The following is a 17,267-nucleotide window of genomic DNA, read 5'->3' as shown; positions in this document are numbered from 1 at the left end:
GGCAAGGAGTTCCATAGACACTCAATTGGAGTGGATATCCCCTGGTTCTGCAGTTGAGAGGGAAAAGAGCATCCCTCTATCCAGTTGACCTCTCACCATATCCTGTGGCAAGGAATTCCATAGACACTCAATTAGAGTGGATGTCCCCTGGTGCTGGTGCTGAGAGGGAAAAGAGCATCTCTCTATCCACTCAATCACCATATCCTGTGGCAAGGAGTTCCACAGACACTCAATTGGAGTGGATGCCCCCTGGTTCTGGTGCTGAGAAGGAAAAGAGCATCCCTCTATCCACTCCATCTATCACCATATCCTGTGGCAAGGAGTTCCACGGACACTCAATTGGAGTGGATGCCCCCTGGTTCTGGTGCTGAGAAGGAAAAGAGCATCCCTCTATCCACTCCATCTATCACCATATCCTGTGGCAAGGAGTTCCACGGACACTCAATTGGAGTGGATGCCCCCTGGTTCTGGTGCTGAGAGGGAAAAGAGCATCCCTCTATCCACTCAATCTATCACCATATCCTGTGGCAAGGAGTTCCACAGGCGCTCGGTTTGTGTGGGATGCCCCCTGGTTCTGGTGTTGCGTGAGAGGGGGCCTCTATCCACCCCCTGCATGACTTTGTATGTCTCCAATGCAACATATAATCAATGAGACGGAGACGGAGGCAGGCACCAGCCCAGCTCAATGCTGCCCCCCTGCGAGGAGCCTTCCACGCGGGTCTTGACAGTCCGGGCTCCGTGCAGCAGAGGGCGGCCTCTCCCCGGCTAAGCTGCATCCGAAACCCGGAAGCCACCGGCTCCCTCCTCCCTGATGACGCCCCTAAGGAAGGCTCGGCCTCCGAGGGCCATCGCTCGCTAGCATGGCCGCGCCGTCCGGACTGGGCAGCCCCCTAGACGGTAATAGCGGGCTGGGAGAGGCACTAGTCCTCATGGAGGCTTGGAGGAGATGCGGGTCTTCCATTGAGGGTGGAGGGGAGAGTTCGGGGGTACTAGCCCTCACCGAGGCTTGGAAAGGGTTGAGGGAGATGCTGGTCTTTCACTGAGGGTGGAGGGGAGAGTTGGGGGGTGCTAGTCTTCACTGAGGCTTGGGAAGCGTTGGGGGAGATGCTGGCTTGCACTGAGGAGCGGAGGGGAGATTTAGGGTACTAGTCCTCATGGAGGCTTGGGGAGGTTTGAAAGAGATGATGATTTGTATTGAGGTGCGGTGGGGAGTGTTGGGGGGTGCTAGTTCTCATTGAGGCTCAAGGTGCTGATCTTCACTGAGGGTTGGGATTGCTGGTCCTCACCTAGGCTCAGGGGGCTGAGTTCCTTTGAAAGGCATCCAGGCCAGATGCCAGCACCACATCCTGTGGCAAGGAGTTCTACAGACTAATTACACGCTGGGTGCAGAAATTCTTTTTGTCTGTTCTCACTCAACTTGAGCGGGTGTCCTTTGTTTCCTCGATGTTGGAACTGGTTTTGAGACTTGTGGTACAGACAGGGTTTTAGTCTTGGGTGGGTGGTCTGAGCCTGACTTGGAACCGCTTTCCATTTTTTTAACAGAGGTCTTTCTTCCCGAGGCCCAAAATGCATCCCCCACGGTGGCCTTCCTTCACGAACTGCCAAGTTACCAGTCCATGCTGAGGAGGAGACCCTCAGCGGGGGGACCGCGGGATTACCACAGTCTAGTGCGGCCAGCTGCCGGAGAAGCAAGGCATCTCCTTGACCGGGCTGGAGCCAGAAGCCCGGGCACTGTGCCACCACTCAGGGAGTGCGCACTCAGTATTGCCCAGAAGAGGCAGTTAAGGTCAGAGCAACACGTGTCTTGGAACTGGTGCGAGAGTCGTGCGCCTTGTGAGCTTGGCAGGGCTTTTCGACTCTTCCGCTCCGGTGCGGGTTGGAGGAAGGGGGGGTCATGTCTTAGAATGCTCCCCTAGGAACCTCTTTTGCCCAGTTAGAAGGGCATGCACTTTGTGGGTTAATTACATGCAGTAATCGTGCCTGCATGCTACAAGCTTGTTTTTTTGGGGGGGTGGGTGGGTAGCAAAGTGGATCTCCTCGCCTGCAGCTTGAAGTGGAGCACTCCGTCATTTGGCCACATCGGCTCAGAACGGGATCGTTCTCGAAAGCGCGGTTTTGGCCGTAGGGCTGTGCTGCTCGTTCCAAAATGGCGTCACCGTTGCCGTCGTCGCCTCTTGTTTTTCTTTGGCCAGGGCCGTTCAGGAAGCCGACGTCCAGTTCCGGTCGGGGTGGTTTCAGTGGAAACGAACAAGCTGCCGATCGTGGAGGAGGCTCGTCGACGACACCAAAGGCTTGTCCTCGTACCTAGAACTGTGGCGACATGACATCCGCTGCATCGAGGGTATTGTCCTTATGGCGGCTTTGTCCCAGCTTGTCGTTCTTTGTGTGGCTCTTACGAGAACCTCCGGTGCCGCATTTGGTATGCGCAATACAGCACCAGAGAAGAATCTGTTCCATGACCCCCTGCAGATACAGAATTCCATGGATCATGAAATCAGTGGCTGGAGGGCCTCAGAATACCTCTGAACGTGACCGGAAGTCACTGGCGTGAACTGGAGGTGACTTCTGGTCACATCTGGGAGGTCCTTTGAGGCCCTCCAGTGACAGACTTGGCATCCGCCATACTGAAATCCTGTGGGTAAGGAGGACCCACTGTGGAAGTCAGGAACCAATTTTGGATGTCCAAAGGGGGTATCTAGAAGACCTACCTTAGCACCTCAAGCAGCAAAGGAGTGCCCCCAAAACAGGAGCAAATGTAGCGTGTGAGAATGCCATGCTGAGCTGGTTTCTTGAGTGGCTTATGATGGGCGGCTGCTCAATTACACAATGTCTCCCTCTCCAACCAAAGATGCCCCAACATCTAAAAAACCCAAGAGAAGCAACAGAAAATGGTGTCATTCAAGGGAGACCCTGGGTGACATAGTTATTCTTTGGCACCTAATGAGTTAAAATGACTGAGCCAATCAGAGCTCTTTGGGAGGAGCCTTCTCAAGAAGGGGCACCACCACCGAGGAGGCCCTGCTTGCTGTTTCACCTGGACATTTGAATGTAAACATCTGTCTTTCTTTTTCCGTAGGAAAATTTGGCACTGGCATCCAGTCTTATTTCTCTTTCCTGCGCTTCTTGGTGATCCTGAATGTTGTCATCTTTCTCCTTGTGTTCAGCTTTATCACACTCCCCAGTGCGCTTTCCAAAAATGGCGTCTTCAATGCTAGCGACGTTAAAGTTTCTCTGAAGAGCACGGGTAATGTAGTCCTCCTGGTAGCTTGCTTGGTGTAGCAGGGTTGGGTATTTTCTCTCAGAGGGGGGCTGGCTCATCCAGGAGGTCAATTGAGGCAGATGCCTTGGGCAGTAGATTGGTGGGGGGATTGCCCTCCTCTTTCTGCCCACTAGTCTCTACTGTTCGTCCACCTCTTTCCACTCCCTAGGTTGGAAAAAGAAGGGGAGAGACAAAGCAAAGAGATAATACAGAGACACTCTAGCCCACCACTCTCCTCTCCTCCTTACTTTCTCTTCTGCTCTGTCTTCCTGTTTTCTGTTTCAGGGAGGAGCAGGGGCTTTCCCATCACCAGGTGAGGTCCCGCCAAGGGGGGTGCTTTTGGCACACAAACATGAGGAGGTCGAGGGCCAGTCCTGTTTGCGGAACTCTAGGCTGTTCTGGAAACTCAGCAGCAATTTCCCTTCTTGTTGCATCTTCTCATGGTTGTGTGGGTGGGGTCTTTCCTGTCTTTCAGATCTGATCTCTGCTAAGCCGCCATGTACAACTTACACCGTCAGTGGTACCAAAGGACTCATTTACTTCTACAGTTATATTATAGATCTGCTATCCGGCACAGTAAGTCCTTGAGCCACAGAAAACCAGATTCAAGGGAGGGCACCAGGATGCAGGTCTCTTCTTGTCTTTTGTGATCCCAGAGGCATCTGGTGGGCCACTGGGGGATCCAGGAAGCTGGACTAGATGGGCCTTTGGCCTGACAGAAGCTTTCGTCAGGCTGTGGGTGTTCTACATGCTGTGCCAACATTCCCTGCCCCCAGTAGCTGTGGGAGGGAAGGTGGAATATCCTCTCCCCAGGTCTGCACCAGCACAGAGCCCCACAGATTGGCTGCAGTCAGGTTTGCCTGTGGATGAAAGCTGGTTGCAGAGGAGGGGGAAGATGGGTGCAGTGGCATAGCTAAGGGGGCTGAGAGGGGTCAATTCCCCAGACACCATGCCTTTGGGGGTGCCTTTTGGAGGCCTTTGGAGAACCAGGGTGGCTGTGCGTGGCCTCCCCGAGCCTTGGAAGTCCTCTAAAGATCTGTCTGAAGCCTTAGAAAGGCACTTCTGCTTTTAGGGGAAACTGGCTTTCAAATGCATACCTTCTTAGGGAGGCCTCCCTGCACCTCAGAACACCTCCTGGATGACCCTGGGGGGGGGGCGTTTTCTGGGAATCCAGCCCCTGGAGAGTGTTAAAAAATTGTTGCCCCCAAGTGCCAGTTCCCTTAATTACTCCTTTGGCTATGTGGGTGCAAGGGCAGGGGGATAAGGCAAGAGGTCAGAGATGGGAGCCCGGAAGGGACGTACTAATAACCGTCCTTGGTCCTTTAACCCAGCGATTTTCAACCTTTTTCATCGCATGGCACACTGACAAGGCTCTAAAATTGTCAAGGCACACCATCAGGTTTTTGATCGTTGCCAAGGCACACCATGCTGCCAGTGGGGGCCTCACATCCCTATTGGCCCTACTAATAAATGACCTTCCCTCACATTCCTGTGGCACACTTGTGGACCACTCGCGGCACACCAGTGTGCCACAGCACAGCGGTTGAAAATGTCTACTTTAACCTGTTACAGGGTTTCCTTGAAACGACAAGTCTCTTTTACGGCTATTACACGGTGGATACTATCTATCTTGGCGCCCTCGAGTACCACGTACCCCTTGGGTACTTGCTGACCACGTTGACTTATCTTTCGTTGAGTCTTCTCTGGATTGTAAAGAGGTAAACCTCACATTGCGCACCCCGAGGTCTGTTGCCGGCGGGACTTAATTCTGAGTAACCGTGTGAACGATTGGATTATAAATCCCCTTGCTAACTGGGCAAGAGACACTTTTTCAAGTGGTGTTCCTCTTAGCAAGGGGAGAGTAACTGTCCCTCTTCGCCCCAGCGCAGTGTCTTTTCTAGATTTTGGGCCAGACCTGTTGGGTCTCTCAGGAAAGAAAGCAAACCATGATTTTGATTTTTTTTAAAGAATGAATATAAAATTGCTGGCTGACTTTTCCTGATTTTGATGAATCTTTTCTAGATCTGTCGAAGGGTTTAAGCAAAGCCTGATACGCAACGAAGATCAGTTTCAGAGCTACTGCAACAAAATCTTTGCCGGCTGGGATTTCTGTATCACGGACGTCAGCGCTGCCCAGCTGAAGCATAGCAGCTTACATTATGAACTGAAAGTGAGTGGGCTTGATTTGCCCCCCCCCCCGTTAAAATGTGCTTGGTATCGACAATTAGCCTGTGGAAACCCTTGCCACAAGATTAGGTGGTGGCGTTAAAAGGGGATTGGTCAGATTTCCAGAGGAAAGGTCCATCACCGGTTACAAGGAAGTTGGATATGTGCCACCTCCTGGTTTTAGAAGTAGGCTATCTCAGAAGGCAGGTGCAAGGGAAGGCACCAGGATGCAGGTCTCTTGTGTGCTTCCTGAGGCATCTCGTAGGCCACTGTGAGATCCAGGAAGCTGGACTAGATGGGCCTTGGTCCCATCCAGTGGGGCTCTTCTTATGCAACAACTGCATAGGCTGCCTTGGGGACTTTATGGTTGTCGGGTGGGGTGGCCATTCACGAAATGAAGCCAAGATGGAGATCTGTGAAAATGCTCCACAGCCCCATGTCACTTCTCTGTCTACAGACAGACTTGGAGGAAGAGCGGTTAAAGCAGAAGGTTGCGGACAGAACCACGCGGGAGAAATTGCGCATTTACTGCTTGAGGATCTTCTTAAACGGCTTGGTCCTTGTTGTTCTGTCGGCTTGCTTTTACTCTATCTACAGGGCAACTGTGTACTCGCAAGGAAGCCTTTCCCAGGTAAGTGACAGGCGGTGTTGTGGGTTGTTTTAACTTTTAAAATGCAGGCACGTTTTCTTTCCAAAGTCCTTTTTGGTTACAGTGTGGGGCATCAGCTAGATGGAACAACTGATCCCAGGGAAACTGAGAGAGGGCGGTCTTCAGAAATAAATTGGCAGGTTGCGGCACCCCGGAAAGCATTTCCACATCGCAACCAAAGCCAGCGACATCCTCTTTTGGGTGTGGCAGCCACAGTGTCTTTGTGATAAGCCTGATGTTGTCTTTTGGCAAGTAGGGTTCTCCTGGGCTTCGCTCCCCATGTCAACCAACCAGATAAATCTCTCTCTCTCTCTCGATGCAGGAGAACAAAACGCGATTTGAAGACAACCTCCTCGTGCAGTACTTGCCATCCATGGTGATCACGATGGCCAACTTCCTCGGCCCGCTGATTTTTTCCGTTCTCATCAAGTTCGAAGACTATTCGCCAGCCTTTGAAATCCGCTTGACCCTGATGCGGTGAGGAGGCCCTCCCCCCGCAGTCCTATTGCCTCCTCTTGAAATGGCATCTCCTCCCCGCTGCCCTAGACCCCACTGCTCTTAGGTGTAGGAGCTCCGGGTCATCGTGTCTTGTTAGGGCTTGGCAAGGGGCCCAATCCAGCTCAGATGCAGCCATAACAACAGGGCATGGCTACACCCTGCGGTGGGGGGGGGGAAACAATCACAGAAGCCTACTCAAGGTAAATAAACATTTGTTCCCTTACCTCAAGGCTGCATTGCAGTTGCATCAGTGCTGGAAAGTTGGTCAGGATTGGGCCTAAGGTCTTCTCCATCCCTCTATTTTTTTTTCTGCATGGCTTCTGTTCTCTATTCCAGTGGTTTACCATCTTTTTCATGCCACAACCCACAAAACAAATAAAATATGAGACAGGGCAGTCCTGCCCCCCTCCCAGGGCCCTATCCACTCATTCCTGCCCCCATTCCCCCCTCCCAGCCCTGTTCACTGTAACCAAATATTAGAGAGTAGAAAGAGTTACCGTGAAGTCTAGCACTAATGAAACAGTCTAGCACTGTTTTAACACAATTGCTGAGAACGTTTGAGCAGGACTGGGACACCATCTCCTGGTACCTGAAGAGGTACACCAGATGCCTCCCCTTCTACCTGGTGGTGCTGAAGTCCAGTGGTCTTCAACCTTGCAAGGTCATCTAGTCCAACCCTTGTGGTCACCTGATGGTCACCGTAGGATGTGGGAGCGAAATATATCACCAGTTCTGCTGCTGTAGAAGCATTGCTGCAATGCTGTTTCCCTGGGAACAGAAAAACCTTGGCACAAGGGCTTCTTGAGGTCATAAAAGTTTCAGAGCCCAGGGTTAGGTGAGCGAGAAGCAACTGTTAACAGCATTGCAGAAGTAGAGGTTGTGCAAGGAGTGAGTGGTGTGTGTCTCCCTCCACTTGTGCTTTTAAAAGTGGTTGTTTGCATTCATCTTATCTGTTGGCTTCCTCTCCAGCTGCTTTGGGTGAGAATTTAAAGTTAAATACATTGCCATAGTATAGAACATGTTCATCCCCATGCTGCCCACTTCCCTTGTGTAATTGGGTCCCAATATTGCAAACGGTCATGGGATAAAAATGGAAACATTTTTACGACTGTGTGCTTCTCTCTCTCTCTCTCTCTCTCTCTCTCTCTCTCTCTCTCTCTCTCTCTCTCTTCCCTCTTCCCTTTGATCTTGAAGGTGTGTCTTTGTGCGGTTGGCCAACATCGGTGTTCTCTTGTTCTCCCTGTGGACCCAGATCACATCCTGCACTAACAACAAGTGCCAGCCTTGTGGCTACAACTATCGGCTTTACCCTGTGAGTTTACACGCAAACTGAAGTTGCTCCCATACTAAAACCACAGGCCTCTGCACTCTTGCCTTTCGGGAAGCCCCATTGAACTCATTGGGGGAAGCCCCACTGAAAACCAGGATGGCATAGTGGTTTGGGAGTCTCACTTAGACCTGGAAGATCCAGGTTCAAATCGCCTATCGGCCATGAAGCTTCTGGGGTGACCTTGGGCCCAGTCCCTATTTCTCAGCCTTGCCTACCTCCTAGGTTGTTGTGAGGACAAAAGGAGGGGAAGAACTATGTACACCACCCTGAGCTCCTTGGAAGAGAAGCAGTATAAAAAAAAATGTGGAAAGTAAATAAACTTGGCCAGACTGGCTTCTCGGTGAACTTGCATAGGACTGGACTGGCCGCATGCATTCTGACGATCCCCCTCTTCTCTCCTTCCCTTTCAGTGCTGGGAAACTCGAGTCGGGCAGGAAATGTACAAGCTGCTGATCTTTGACTTCATCATCATTTTTGCCGTGACGGTATTCATCGACTTCCCTCGAAAGTGAGTCCAAATGTGGGTGTAGAGCAGCGGTTGGCAACCTTTTTTGGGCAAAGGGGCCAGACGTTCAGCGATGACATCATCGTGTCATTGCTGAGATCCCAGAAGTGGCTACACAGAGCTTGGCTTGGGAGGCAAAGCCTCCCGCCTAACTTGCCACTGACTAGTCAAGACGCTGACCAGTCTTGATTCCAAAGCTTAGGGCACAATCTTATGCATGCCAGTTAGGGCACCTACCCAGGCTTGCAGACTCCTTGTGTCTCTAACCTGCCACTGACTAGTCAAGACACTGACCAGTCTTGATTCCAAAGCTTAGGGCACAATCTTATGCATGCCAGATAGGGCACCTACCCAGGCTTGCAGACTCCTTGTGTCTCTGGGACTTTCCCCACTTCAAACCTTCCCTCTGCTATGGCCTTTGGCAAGCCACTCCCTCCTGGCCTCAATTGTCTCTGTCTGCAAAATGGGCACAATGATACTAACTTACCTTAATAGGGTTGTAACGATTACATCCAAGTAATACATAAGGAAGCATTTTATATGCTCAGAAAAATTCTGTTCAAATGCTTGATTCTTCTTTAGTTTTATCGGTAGGCTTTAAAACAATGAAGCTTTTTTTTTTTTCAAATTTAGGTTGATGGTGACCTATTGTCCGGTGAAGGCCTTCCAGTGGTGCGGGCTGCAGGAGTTTGCGATCCCCGACAACGTGTTGGAAATAGTTTACGGGCAAACAATCTGCTGGATCGGCACTTTTTATTGCCCGCTCCTCCCGGCAATCGCCACCATAAAATATTTTGTGGTCTTTTACATCAAAAAGGTATCTGGCCTTTGCGTATCATTCTGTCTGTCTGAGATTTTGGAAAGCAAAACTTTCCATCCTGTTCCCACTTCATCAGCACTTACAGTTGTGTCTCGTTATCCACTGGGGTTTGGTTCTGGGACTCCCCGCGGGTACCAAAAACTGCTTTAAAAGCAGTTATAAAAGCAGTTATAACTAAACTTTAGGCAGGCAGGCAGGCAGTTGGGGCTGCTGTTTTCAGCTCGCTGTTTTCAGCTTTCTCCGAGAGAGGGGTTCCCCCCTCCCTTTGCCTTGACTCGATGGTTAATCGCTACCTCGCTTTCACATTCCATTCTTTGGTGGGCTGAGGCAAAGGGAAGGGGTCGTTTTCCTTGAAGCGAGCTGAAAATAGCAGTTCTAATAGACTCCCTGATTCGAAGGAACCAATTGCTGACCAGGGAATTGGATGGACTGGATGGGATTGGAGAGAAAGGGGCCATCAGTCCTGTGGAGGCTAACAGTGTATCTTGTGGTCCAAGGACTGAGATTATATCTTTGCCTATAGATAAGCCTGATGCACACCTGCAAGCCTTCCACCCGGCCCTTCCGAGCCTCCAGCTCCAACTTCTTCTTTCTAGTCGTGCTTCTGATCGGCCTGGTCTTGGCTTTCATTCCACTGGGACTGAGCATGACCCGGTAAGCCGTGATTTTGCGGGCACTGTGATGCATGAATCGTGATCCATCCATCTGAGCATATTACTTTATACTATTCTGACTCAGCAGTTTGTGGGGGGGGCGATGAACTCTGCACCTTGCCCCTGAATCCATTGGAGTTTGCTTCTGTATAGATTTCTAATACAGCAAAACCTTTCACTTTCATCTGGTTTGGGATCAGAGCATGGGTGAATGTTGAAGCATGGCCTTGTTGAGCTTGCACATTTATTTTGAGCTTCAAAAATATGTTCATAACTAGCTATGCAAAGCATGCAAATGTCTGTGAAATCTTTTTTTTTTTAAATATTTTATTTGATTTAAGGCATGGGTACAGGGAAAATCACAAATACATATGTTCAGGGTAATACAGAGGGAAAAACACTAGGGAGTCACAGAACTGCAGCCAATACTGTCTTGTTTCTATAATTATCATCTCTTCAATCAATATTTCATAATCGTTTATCTAACCATTCATATAATGGTTCCACAATCTCTGTATTCTCTCCATCTCACCATCCCTCAATCTTTCCGTCAACACATCCATTTCGACAATCTCGTACAGTTTCTCAATCCACATCTCTACACCAGGAATTTCTGAGTTCTTCCATAACCTGGCATAGACCAATCTTGCTGCAATGATCACGTATAACAAAGTGTGTTTGAGATCATTGTTACATCCTTCAGGGAAAATGTTCAATAGAAACAATTCTGGTTGTAAGGGTATTACACAATTGAAAATAGTTTGAATATTTATATGTATTTTTTTCCAAAATTCTTTTGCCTTAGGGCAAAGCCACCACATGTGGTAAAAAGATCCTTTCACCTCTTTACATTTCCAACATTTGTTACTTGTACCGGGATACATTTTTGCCAGCCTATCTGGAGATAGGTACCACCTATAAAAAATTTTATATATGTTTTCTTTCATTGTTGCTGCCTTAATTATCCTCATATTTCTTTTCCATAGCTGATCCCAATTATTCATTATTATGTTATGTCCAATATTCTTTGCCCATATAATCATCACCTCTTTTAAATGTCTGTGAAATCTTAATAAATGAAAGAACGTCAACAAATGTCTTGGAAGGTTGGATGAAATTGAGGAAAGCACATGGATGAAAGTTGAAATGTGGTTATAACTGAAAACAGCTGAGATCTTTTATGGATAGTAGACCAGCACTGTGAATCCTGCCCAGAAATGAACTGTCAGCCAAGGCAGCTTTGAACGATGGAGAGAAAATGTTTTTTGTGTTAGATTGGAGGTCAGATATGTTTGTTTGATGTGCTGTTCCTCTCCCACCTTCCCTCTTTGATGTTTAAACAGCATTCCCTCTTCCAAAGCGTGTGGTCCTTTTGTGAAGTTTGAGCGTTCCTGGGGCGTCATTGCGCATACGATTGATCGGTTCCCAGGAGCCTTGCAAAAAATTCTGAACAGCGTGGCGTCGGAAGCGTTTGCAGTGCCTTTTTTTATGGTGATCTGGTGAGTTCTGCAGAGTCTGGCCTCCTCAGTCTTTTCATTCCTGCCAGCCAATTGCTAAACATCACTTCCTGAAATTGTCTGTTCTGAAGGCAGCAAGAGCATGGGAGATGTGGCAAGCATCGCCTGCACGACAACAAGTCAGACCTGTGATCCCTCTAGGCGCCTAAGATTATTTCCTGAGTGGGAACAGCTCTGCCAGGGGTTTGGGCGAAGGTTGGTCCCAGCCATGTGACTTGATCTCCTTTCAAGTGGAGTTACAGGGAACCGTACCCCAAAACCTTGCACTTTCATCAGGTTAGGGACCACAGCATAGGCAAAAGTAAACAATGGATGAATGTCAAAGCATAGCCTTATTTAGCTAGCAAATTTATTTTGGCCAGCAAAAAAGTTATTAATATACCTTTTTGCTGGCCACAGTGTTATATAGTTTTATATGAAAAATTATATAACACAGTGGTTCCCAAACTGTAGGTCAGGACCCACTGGTGGGTCACGTGACCTGATTTTTGGTGAGTCTCCAAAGGGTGATAGAAAGATCAGATTACTAATTGCCTCAAGCCTTGATTATATTCAAAAGTCAGATACTATAGCTGCTAATTACGCCGCAAAGATCTCAGTTCCTGCAGTTTGCAAGCATGTGACCCCCATTTTTCCGAGATCGCTCTCAACATTCTCCACATATCTCTATGGACACTTTACAGTCTCCTTGGGTGACCCGCATTTCTCCAGGTCACCCGGAGGTAAATGTTTGAGGGTCTTTTTTTTTCTGGTTATTATTACTTATAAGTAATAAAACATTTCCTTCTAGATCTCCTTTAAGTCTGGTAAACCTAGGTGGGTCCTGGTAGAGTGTCCCAGTTGTGTCATAGTTGTGTTGGTGACCTTAGAACTGGGGTTTCCATATCAATACACATCCCAATGAATTGCTAGGGTTGGCCGGGGTGAAAAATGTGGGTCCTGATGCTAAAAAGTTTGGGAACCATTGATATAGCGGATGTGAATGTGTGCAAAACCGAAATAAGCAGAAATAAAAAGACAAAATAATGTTGACAAACATCACGGAAGGCTGGATGAAATCAGACGAAAGTGGAAAGCATGTGGACAAAACTTGAAATGTGGCTAGAATTGAAAATGGCTGAAAGAGCAAACTGATGAAAATGGAGTGGATGAAAGTCTAGGGCAGCCATTTTCAGCCAATGTGCCGTGGCACACTGGTGTGCTGCGAGTGTTCGTCAGGTGTGCCACAGGAATTTGGGGGAAGGTCATTTATTATTAGGGCCAATGGGAGATGTGAGCCCTCACTGGCAGCATGGTGTGCCTTGTCAATCGTCAAAAACTTGACTGTGTGCCTTGACCATTTTAGTGCCTTGTCAGTGTGCCGTGAGCTGAAAAAGGTTGAAAATCACTGCTCTAGGGATTCCCTTCTATTCCCAAACAGAGGATGGTGTCCACCAGTTTTGTCCCACTTTAGAGCATCTTTTAAGGTCACCAGAGTTGTGCCTCTTTTTTGTGGTAGCATGATGGCCTCTGTGCAGTTCCACCCATAATTCCATAGTTTTGCACTAGCACAGAGCTAGTTTCAGAGCATTGTGGAGTTCTAGCCAGTGAGCTTGGCCTCCGTCCCCTTGGAGAGTGTTCACTTGTGTGCACATCCTTCAACCTCCTACCCCATAGGAGAAGCTGCCCCGTCATTCCTTGTTCTATTTCCCTGTGGTCTCTCACAGATGTCCTTTGGTAGACTGATGCTCATCTACCTCCTTCCTCACTCTAGGCAGCTCGAGAAACAACACAGCCTGGGCCACTCGTCTTATCTGTAATAGCCATGAGTTTGGGTCAAAATGTCTACATATCTTCACTGAGGGTTACAGAGCTGGGAAAAATATTTCAAACCCAGGCATTGGTATTGAGTGCTAAGGTGTGCGCCTTGCACAAAACAATATTTTCGGATTTCTAGCTGCTGTCATTAGATTCTTAGATGGTTTTGATCCCCCAGCCCTAAGGCAGTTCTCAAATTCAACATACACTGCCCTAGCCCTTAATGATCGGAGCTTGCAAGACCCAGGGCTCCTTGATCTTAGGATCTTTCATGCAATGATAGACTCTTCATTTGGTCTGGAAAACTTGTTCCTATAGATCAGGGGACTCCAAACCCCGGCCCGGGGGGCCAATGCGGCCACGGCAAGCCTCTATCTCACCCGTGGCCAACCTCTGATCCCCTGAGAGCCTCTGGCCCAGTTGACCAAGCACAACCAGAGTTGTGCTTGTGGGGTGGGGGAATGGGGTTCCGTTTAAGTCTATGCTTTGGGCTGTGTTGGTGTTTGGAGAAATCCTGGACATCTGAGCCCATTTATTCATTCATCTAATTTCCATCTCTAATGTATTTATTTAAATTTTTTATTTAATTTTTTTTTTGGCCCTCGACCCTGTGCCAGACATTTGATGCGGCCCTTCGGCCGGAAAGTTTAGAGACCCCTGCTATAGAGCTTGCGTTGTCTTCAATTTGATGAACCCTTCAGCAGTATTACGTAAATGCCAGAGTTGTTCTCATTTGTAATTTGCAAACTTAGGCAATCGTTCATATTAAAGTTCCTCTTTTTTCCCCCCTCTGTTGTTTTACAGCCTTGTCATGTTCTATTGCATGGCCTTGGCGGGAGCGCATAAACGGGTGGTCAGCCAACTCAGGGAGCAACTAGTTATGGTAAGCGCCAAGCCGGTGGTTTCACTTCTTCGCAACCTTACATCAGTGGCGTAGCTAACGGGGGGCAGGGGATACATTTTCCCTGGGTACTGTGCCCTGAGGGAGTGCCAAGCTGCACCCCTGGCAGCAGACTGAGACAAAAAAAAAAAGCACCTTCTGAGGCTTGGGGAGGCCATGTGGGGGGTGTTAAAAAAAATGTTGTGCCCCCCAGGTGCTAGAGGCCTTGCATGCCAAACTGTCCCACTCATCAAATATCTTCTTTATTTGTTGTTTTCGGAGAGACAGCATGTATCCTGTATGCCACTGGTTCTCAAACTCTTTGGGAGTTCGAGAACCAGGGTAAGTCTTTGCAGGGGTGGGGTAGAAAGCAGTGATGCGATCCCCAGGAACAAGGGCTGTTTTTAATTTGGCTTACCTGCTTCCGGGGTCTGTGGGGTGTGGGGAGAGCACAGGGCTCTGCAAGGCTCCCCATGGCTTGTAGAATTTAAAAAAAACTCACGAGCCACTTCCGGTTTCGCAATCAAGAAGTGGGTCGTGATAGCTTTTTTTTACGTTCTACGAGCCGTGAGGAGGGCTGGTCTGTAGGGCTCCCTGCACCTCCTGAACCCTTCAGCAGGTAAGTCAAGTTAAAAACAGTCCCCCTTCCCCTGCAGCATACAGTATATAGGATTGTAGCCCTAATGGGGAGCTGGAGGACAAAGGAGCCAACAGTTGAAAAATTTGGGAACCATTGGCATAACTGTTGGCAAACTTCAGTCTCGAAGGACTCGGGTATCGCGCTCTGAATGGTGGTTCTGGCACAGCGTCTAGTGTGGCTGAAAAGGCCGATTCAGGAGTGACAATCCCTTCCACACTGGGAGCAAGTGCAGTCTGTCCCTGGTCGGTCTCCCTGGCTATGGGCCTTCCTTCTTTGCCTCTTAGCCTCAGACTGTTGGCCAAGTGTCTCTTCAAACTGGGAAAGGCCATGCTGCACAGCCTGCCTCCACTGGCACACCACTGGCATAGTGGGTGATTTAAACATGCAGAGAAGGTTTGTACCAAAGAAAGCAGGTGTGTCACTTACTGCCCTGTGTTCCGATTCCTTCCTTAGGAGAGCCGGGACAAACTCTTCCTGATCAGGAAGCTGACCGAAGCTCAGAGGCTTAGCTGAGAGGCCTTCTGGAGGCCATGCTGTCGGAACAAAGGACTTAAGCGGCGCCCAAACAGGAGGCATCTACCTTGCCTTGAACGCCAAGCAGTGACTTGGGACCTCATCGTTGCACGCAGGGATAGACAACTGAACTTATTGCAAAAAGCATGAGCCTTCCCTGACGTAGGCGTCACTGATGTTTAAGGAGTCCTGTAGGATATTTCCCACCTTGGTCCATTTCGTTGTCTGGGTGGTTGAAGCTCATGAACGGGTTGTTGGTCAACTCAGAGAACCATTTATTCCGTTGGGCTGGTGTGCCCATCATGGAGCACACGCCTAGTTCTCTGAATCCCGACTGCATTCCGGCCATTTGGTGCGGTTCTGTCTTACCTTTCCTTGTTTACATTGAGCCTCCGTTTTTCAGGGGTTTTGTAAAAAAAACAAAAACAACGCACCCTTTGCCATGAACTTACTGCTCAGTGGCTGTATTGGATAGTGAGATGTGCCTTCCTTGTTACAATCCACGGCCCAGGTTAAATGGGCTTGGGCCACCACTTGAAAGGTCCGGAAACTGTTCACAGAAGGCTTGGACTTCATGCATAATAGCTGTAGTTCCTAATGTTGGCAGATGATCCAGGTCTGTGTTGGGTCTACTGCATGGTAGAGAACTTTATTTTTTTTTAACTCTGTGGGTTTCGGGGTGAAGGAACTCGATCGGTCATCCCTCCAGTGTGATACGTGAGCTTCAAGGCCTTGTGGAGGATTAAAACGGTTGAGCCCGTGTTCCAACAGCGGTTGAAAATTCTGCGGGTAACTACCTCTCCCAACCAAACCTGCCTGATTTCAGTCTTGCCGGATGCAACTGGCTACCAAAGGACTGCTGTGGATCAGGTGATGGGTGGGCTTCTAGACTTCTAGAGGAGCTTGAATGTCTCGCAGAAAGCAGCGGCCATATGTGAATGCACAGTTATCACAGGCCTTGTATAGAAACTACATTTCATATCTAGTCACTGGGTAAGCAGCAGAACAGAAGAACGTTTTCAGTTTCAGATGGAACATTTGGGGGATGCTTAAGTCCCTGGGCTGAAACAAAAGAATTTCTTGAATAGGGGCAGGGATATCTCAGTGTAATTTTAGTACTTTGATTTTAGACGTTTTGTCACTATATTTTTTGTTACAACCAGTGGTGTTTAGAATCCTCTGGGCAGCTTGGGTTTTTTCAGGGTTTGTAGAAGCAAAACACCAAATAACGGAGAATGCTTTAGGGCCAAATCTGTGGCTGGTGTAAAAATGGAGTAAAAATGGATAAGGGTAAAAAAGAAGCAGGGCTTCTCGACTCTCCTACTCTGGGTAAGCTTTAATTGTCACCAGTGCCCTTCATGTTTAACTCCATAAGGTGTACTTTTTTAAAAAACAAAACCAAATCATTAAAACAAAAGGAATCCCTTCAAAATCCTAACTTAAAATGCCTCTTTCTATTGGTTAGATTTTTTTTTTTTGTCCTGGGCTTATGTCTGCCTTTCCTAGCTTGAAATCTGTAGAGAATAACTTGAAATGTTATCCAGCAGTAAAATATATGCTAATATGGTAACTTCAATGTATGAGATCTTCAATTTTTCCCCTATATATTTTAGTAAATTGGCAAAGGTGTGAAAGATTTATTAATGCAAATAAACACAATGGATACTCCGTGGAAATCGCCGGCTTTTATTTTTCTTAGGATACACTCTTCAGCTCTGCCAAATTATATCATTTTGAGGCTCAAACCTTCACATTGCATTCAAAAAAGGCACAACTGGATGCTTCAAAATCATGAGATGCATAGAAAAAAAGGATAAGGCCTAATTAAAACAGCAATTTTCACTTGATTTCAAGAGGAAGGTGCAAAGTTTGCCAATTGGAGATGGGATGGACCTGTTCTATTTTGCCTTTCCATTCTTGAGCCTTGCTCCAATGGATAGCGCTGTCAGATTTTACCATTTTCTCACTAACAGGGAGGTCTAGAAACTTAAAAAAAAATCAAAACAGTGTCCCATTATTTCATTAAGGGAGCAAGCCCAA

At 48.2% G+C, this 17,267-nt stretch overlaps 1 protein-coding gene across 1 annotated transcript; it reads left to right on the top strand.

Moving 5' to 3' along the window:
* The first annotated feature begins 844 nt into the window (after positions 1-844).
* Positions 845-16,903, top strand: TMC7 (transmembrane channel like 7). Its single transcript, XM_066640573.1, has 16 exons — positions 845-897; positions 1,543-1,786; positions 2,193-2,341; positions 3,077-3,244; positions 3,735-3,835; positions 4,832-4,977; positions 5,282-5,429; positions 5,883-6,056; positions 6,397-6,551; positions 7,767-7,884; positions 8,313-8,410; positions 9,041-9,224; positions 9,751-9,881; positions 11,224-11,379; positions 13,999-14,077; positions 15,168-16,903. Exons 1-16 carry the CDS (start codon positions 861-863, stop codon positions 15,225-15,227), a joined length of 2,148 nt encoding a protein of 715 aa, XP_066496670.1. The 5' UTR covers positions 845-860; the 3' UTR covers positions 15,228-16,903.
* The last annotated feature ends 364 nt before the right edge of the window (positions 16,904-17,267 follow it).

Source organism: Tiliqua scincoides, chromosome 13 (assembly GCF_035046505.1).
Source record: "Tiliqua scincoides isolate rTilSci1 chromosome 13, rTilSci1.hap2, whole genome shotgun sequence".
NCBI lineage: Eukaryota > Metazoa > Chordata > Lepidosauria > Squamata > Scincidae > Tiliqua > Tiliqua scincoides.
This window is presented reverse-complemented; position numbering and strand designations above follow the sequence as displayed.

What these genes read in the sequence shown, in the direction of transcription:
- TMC7 (XM_066640573.1), top strand. Translation starts at nt 861, where the DNA reads ATGGCCGCGCCGTCCGGACTGGGCAGCCCCCTAGACG. An exon ending in ATCCGCTTGACCCTGATGCG is followed by an intron (nt 6,552 to 7,766) that starts GTGAGGAGGCCC and finishes TTGATCTTGAAG; the next exon opens with GTGTGTCTTTGTGCGGTTGG. An exon ending in ACAACTATCGGCTTTACCCT is followed by an intron (nt 7,885 to 8,312) that starts GTGAGTTTACAC and finishes CTTCCCTTTCAG; the next exon opens with TGCTGGGAAACTCGAGTCGG.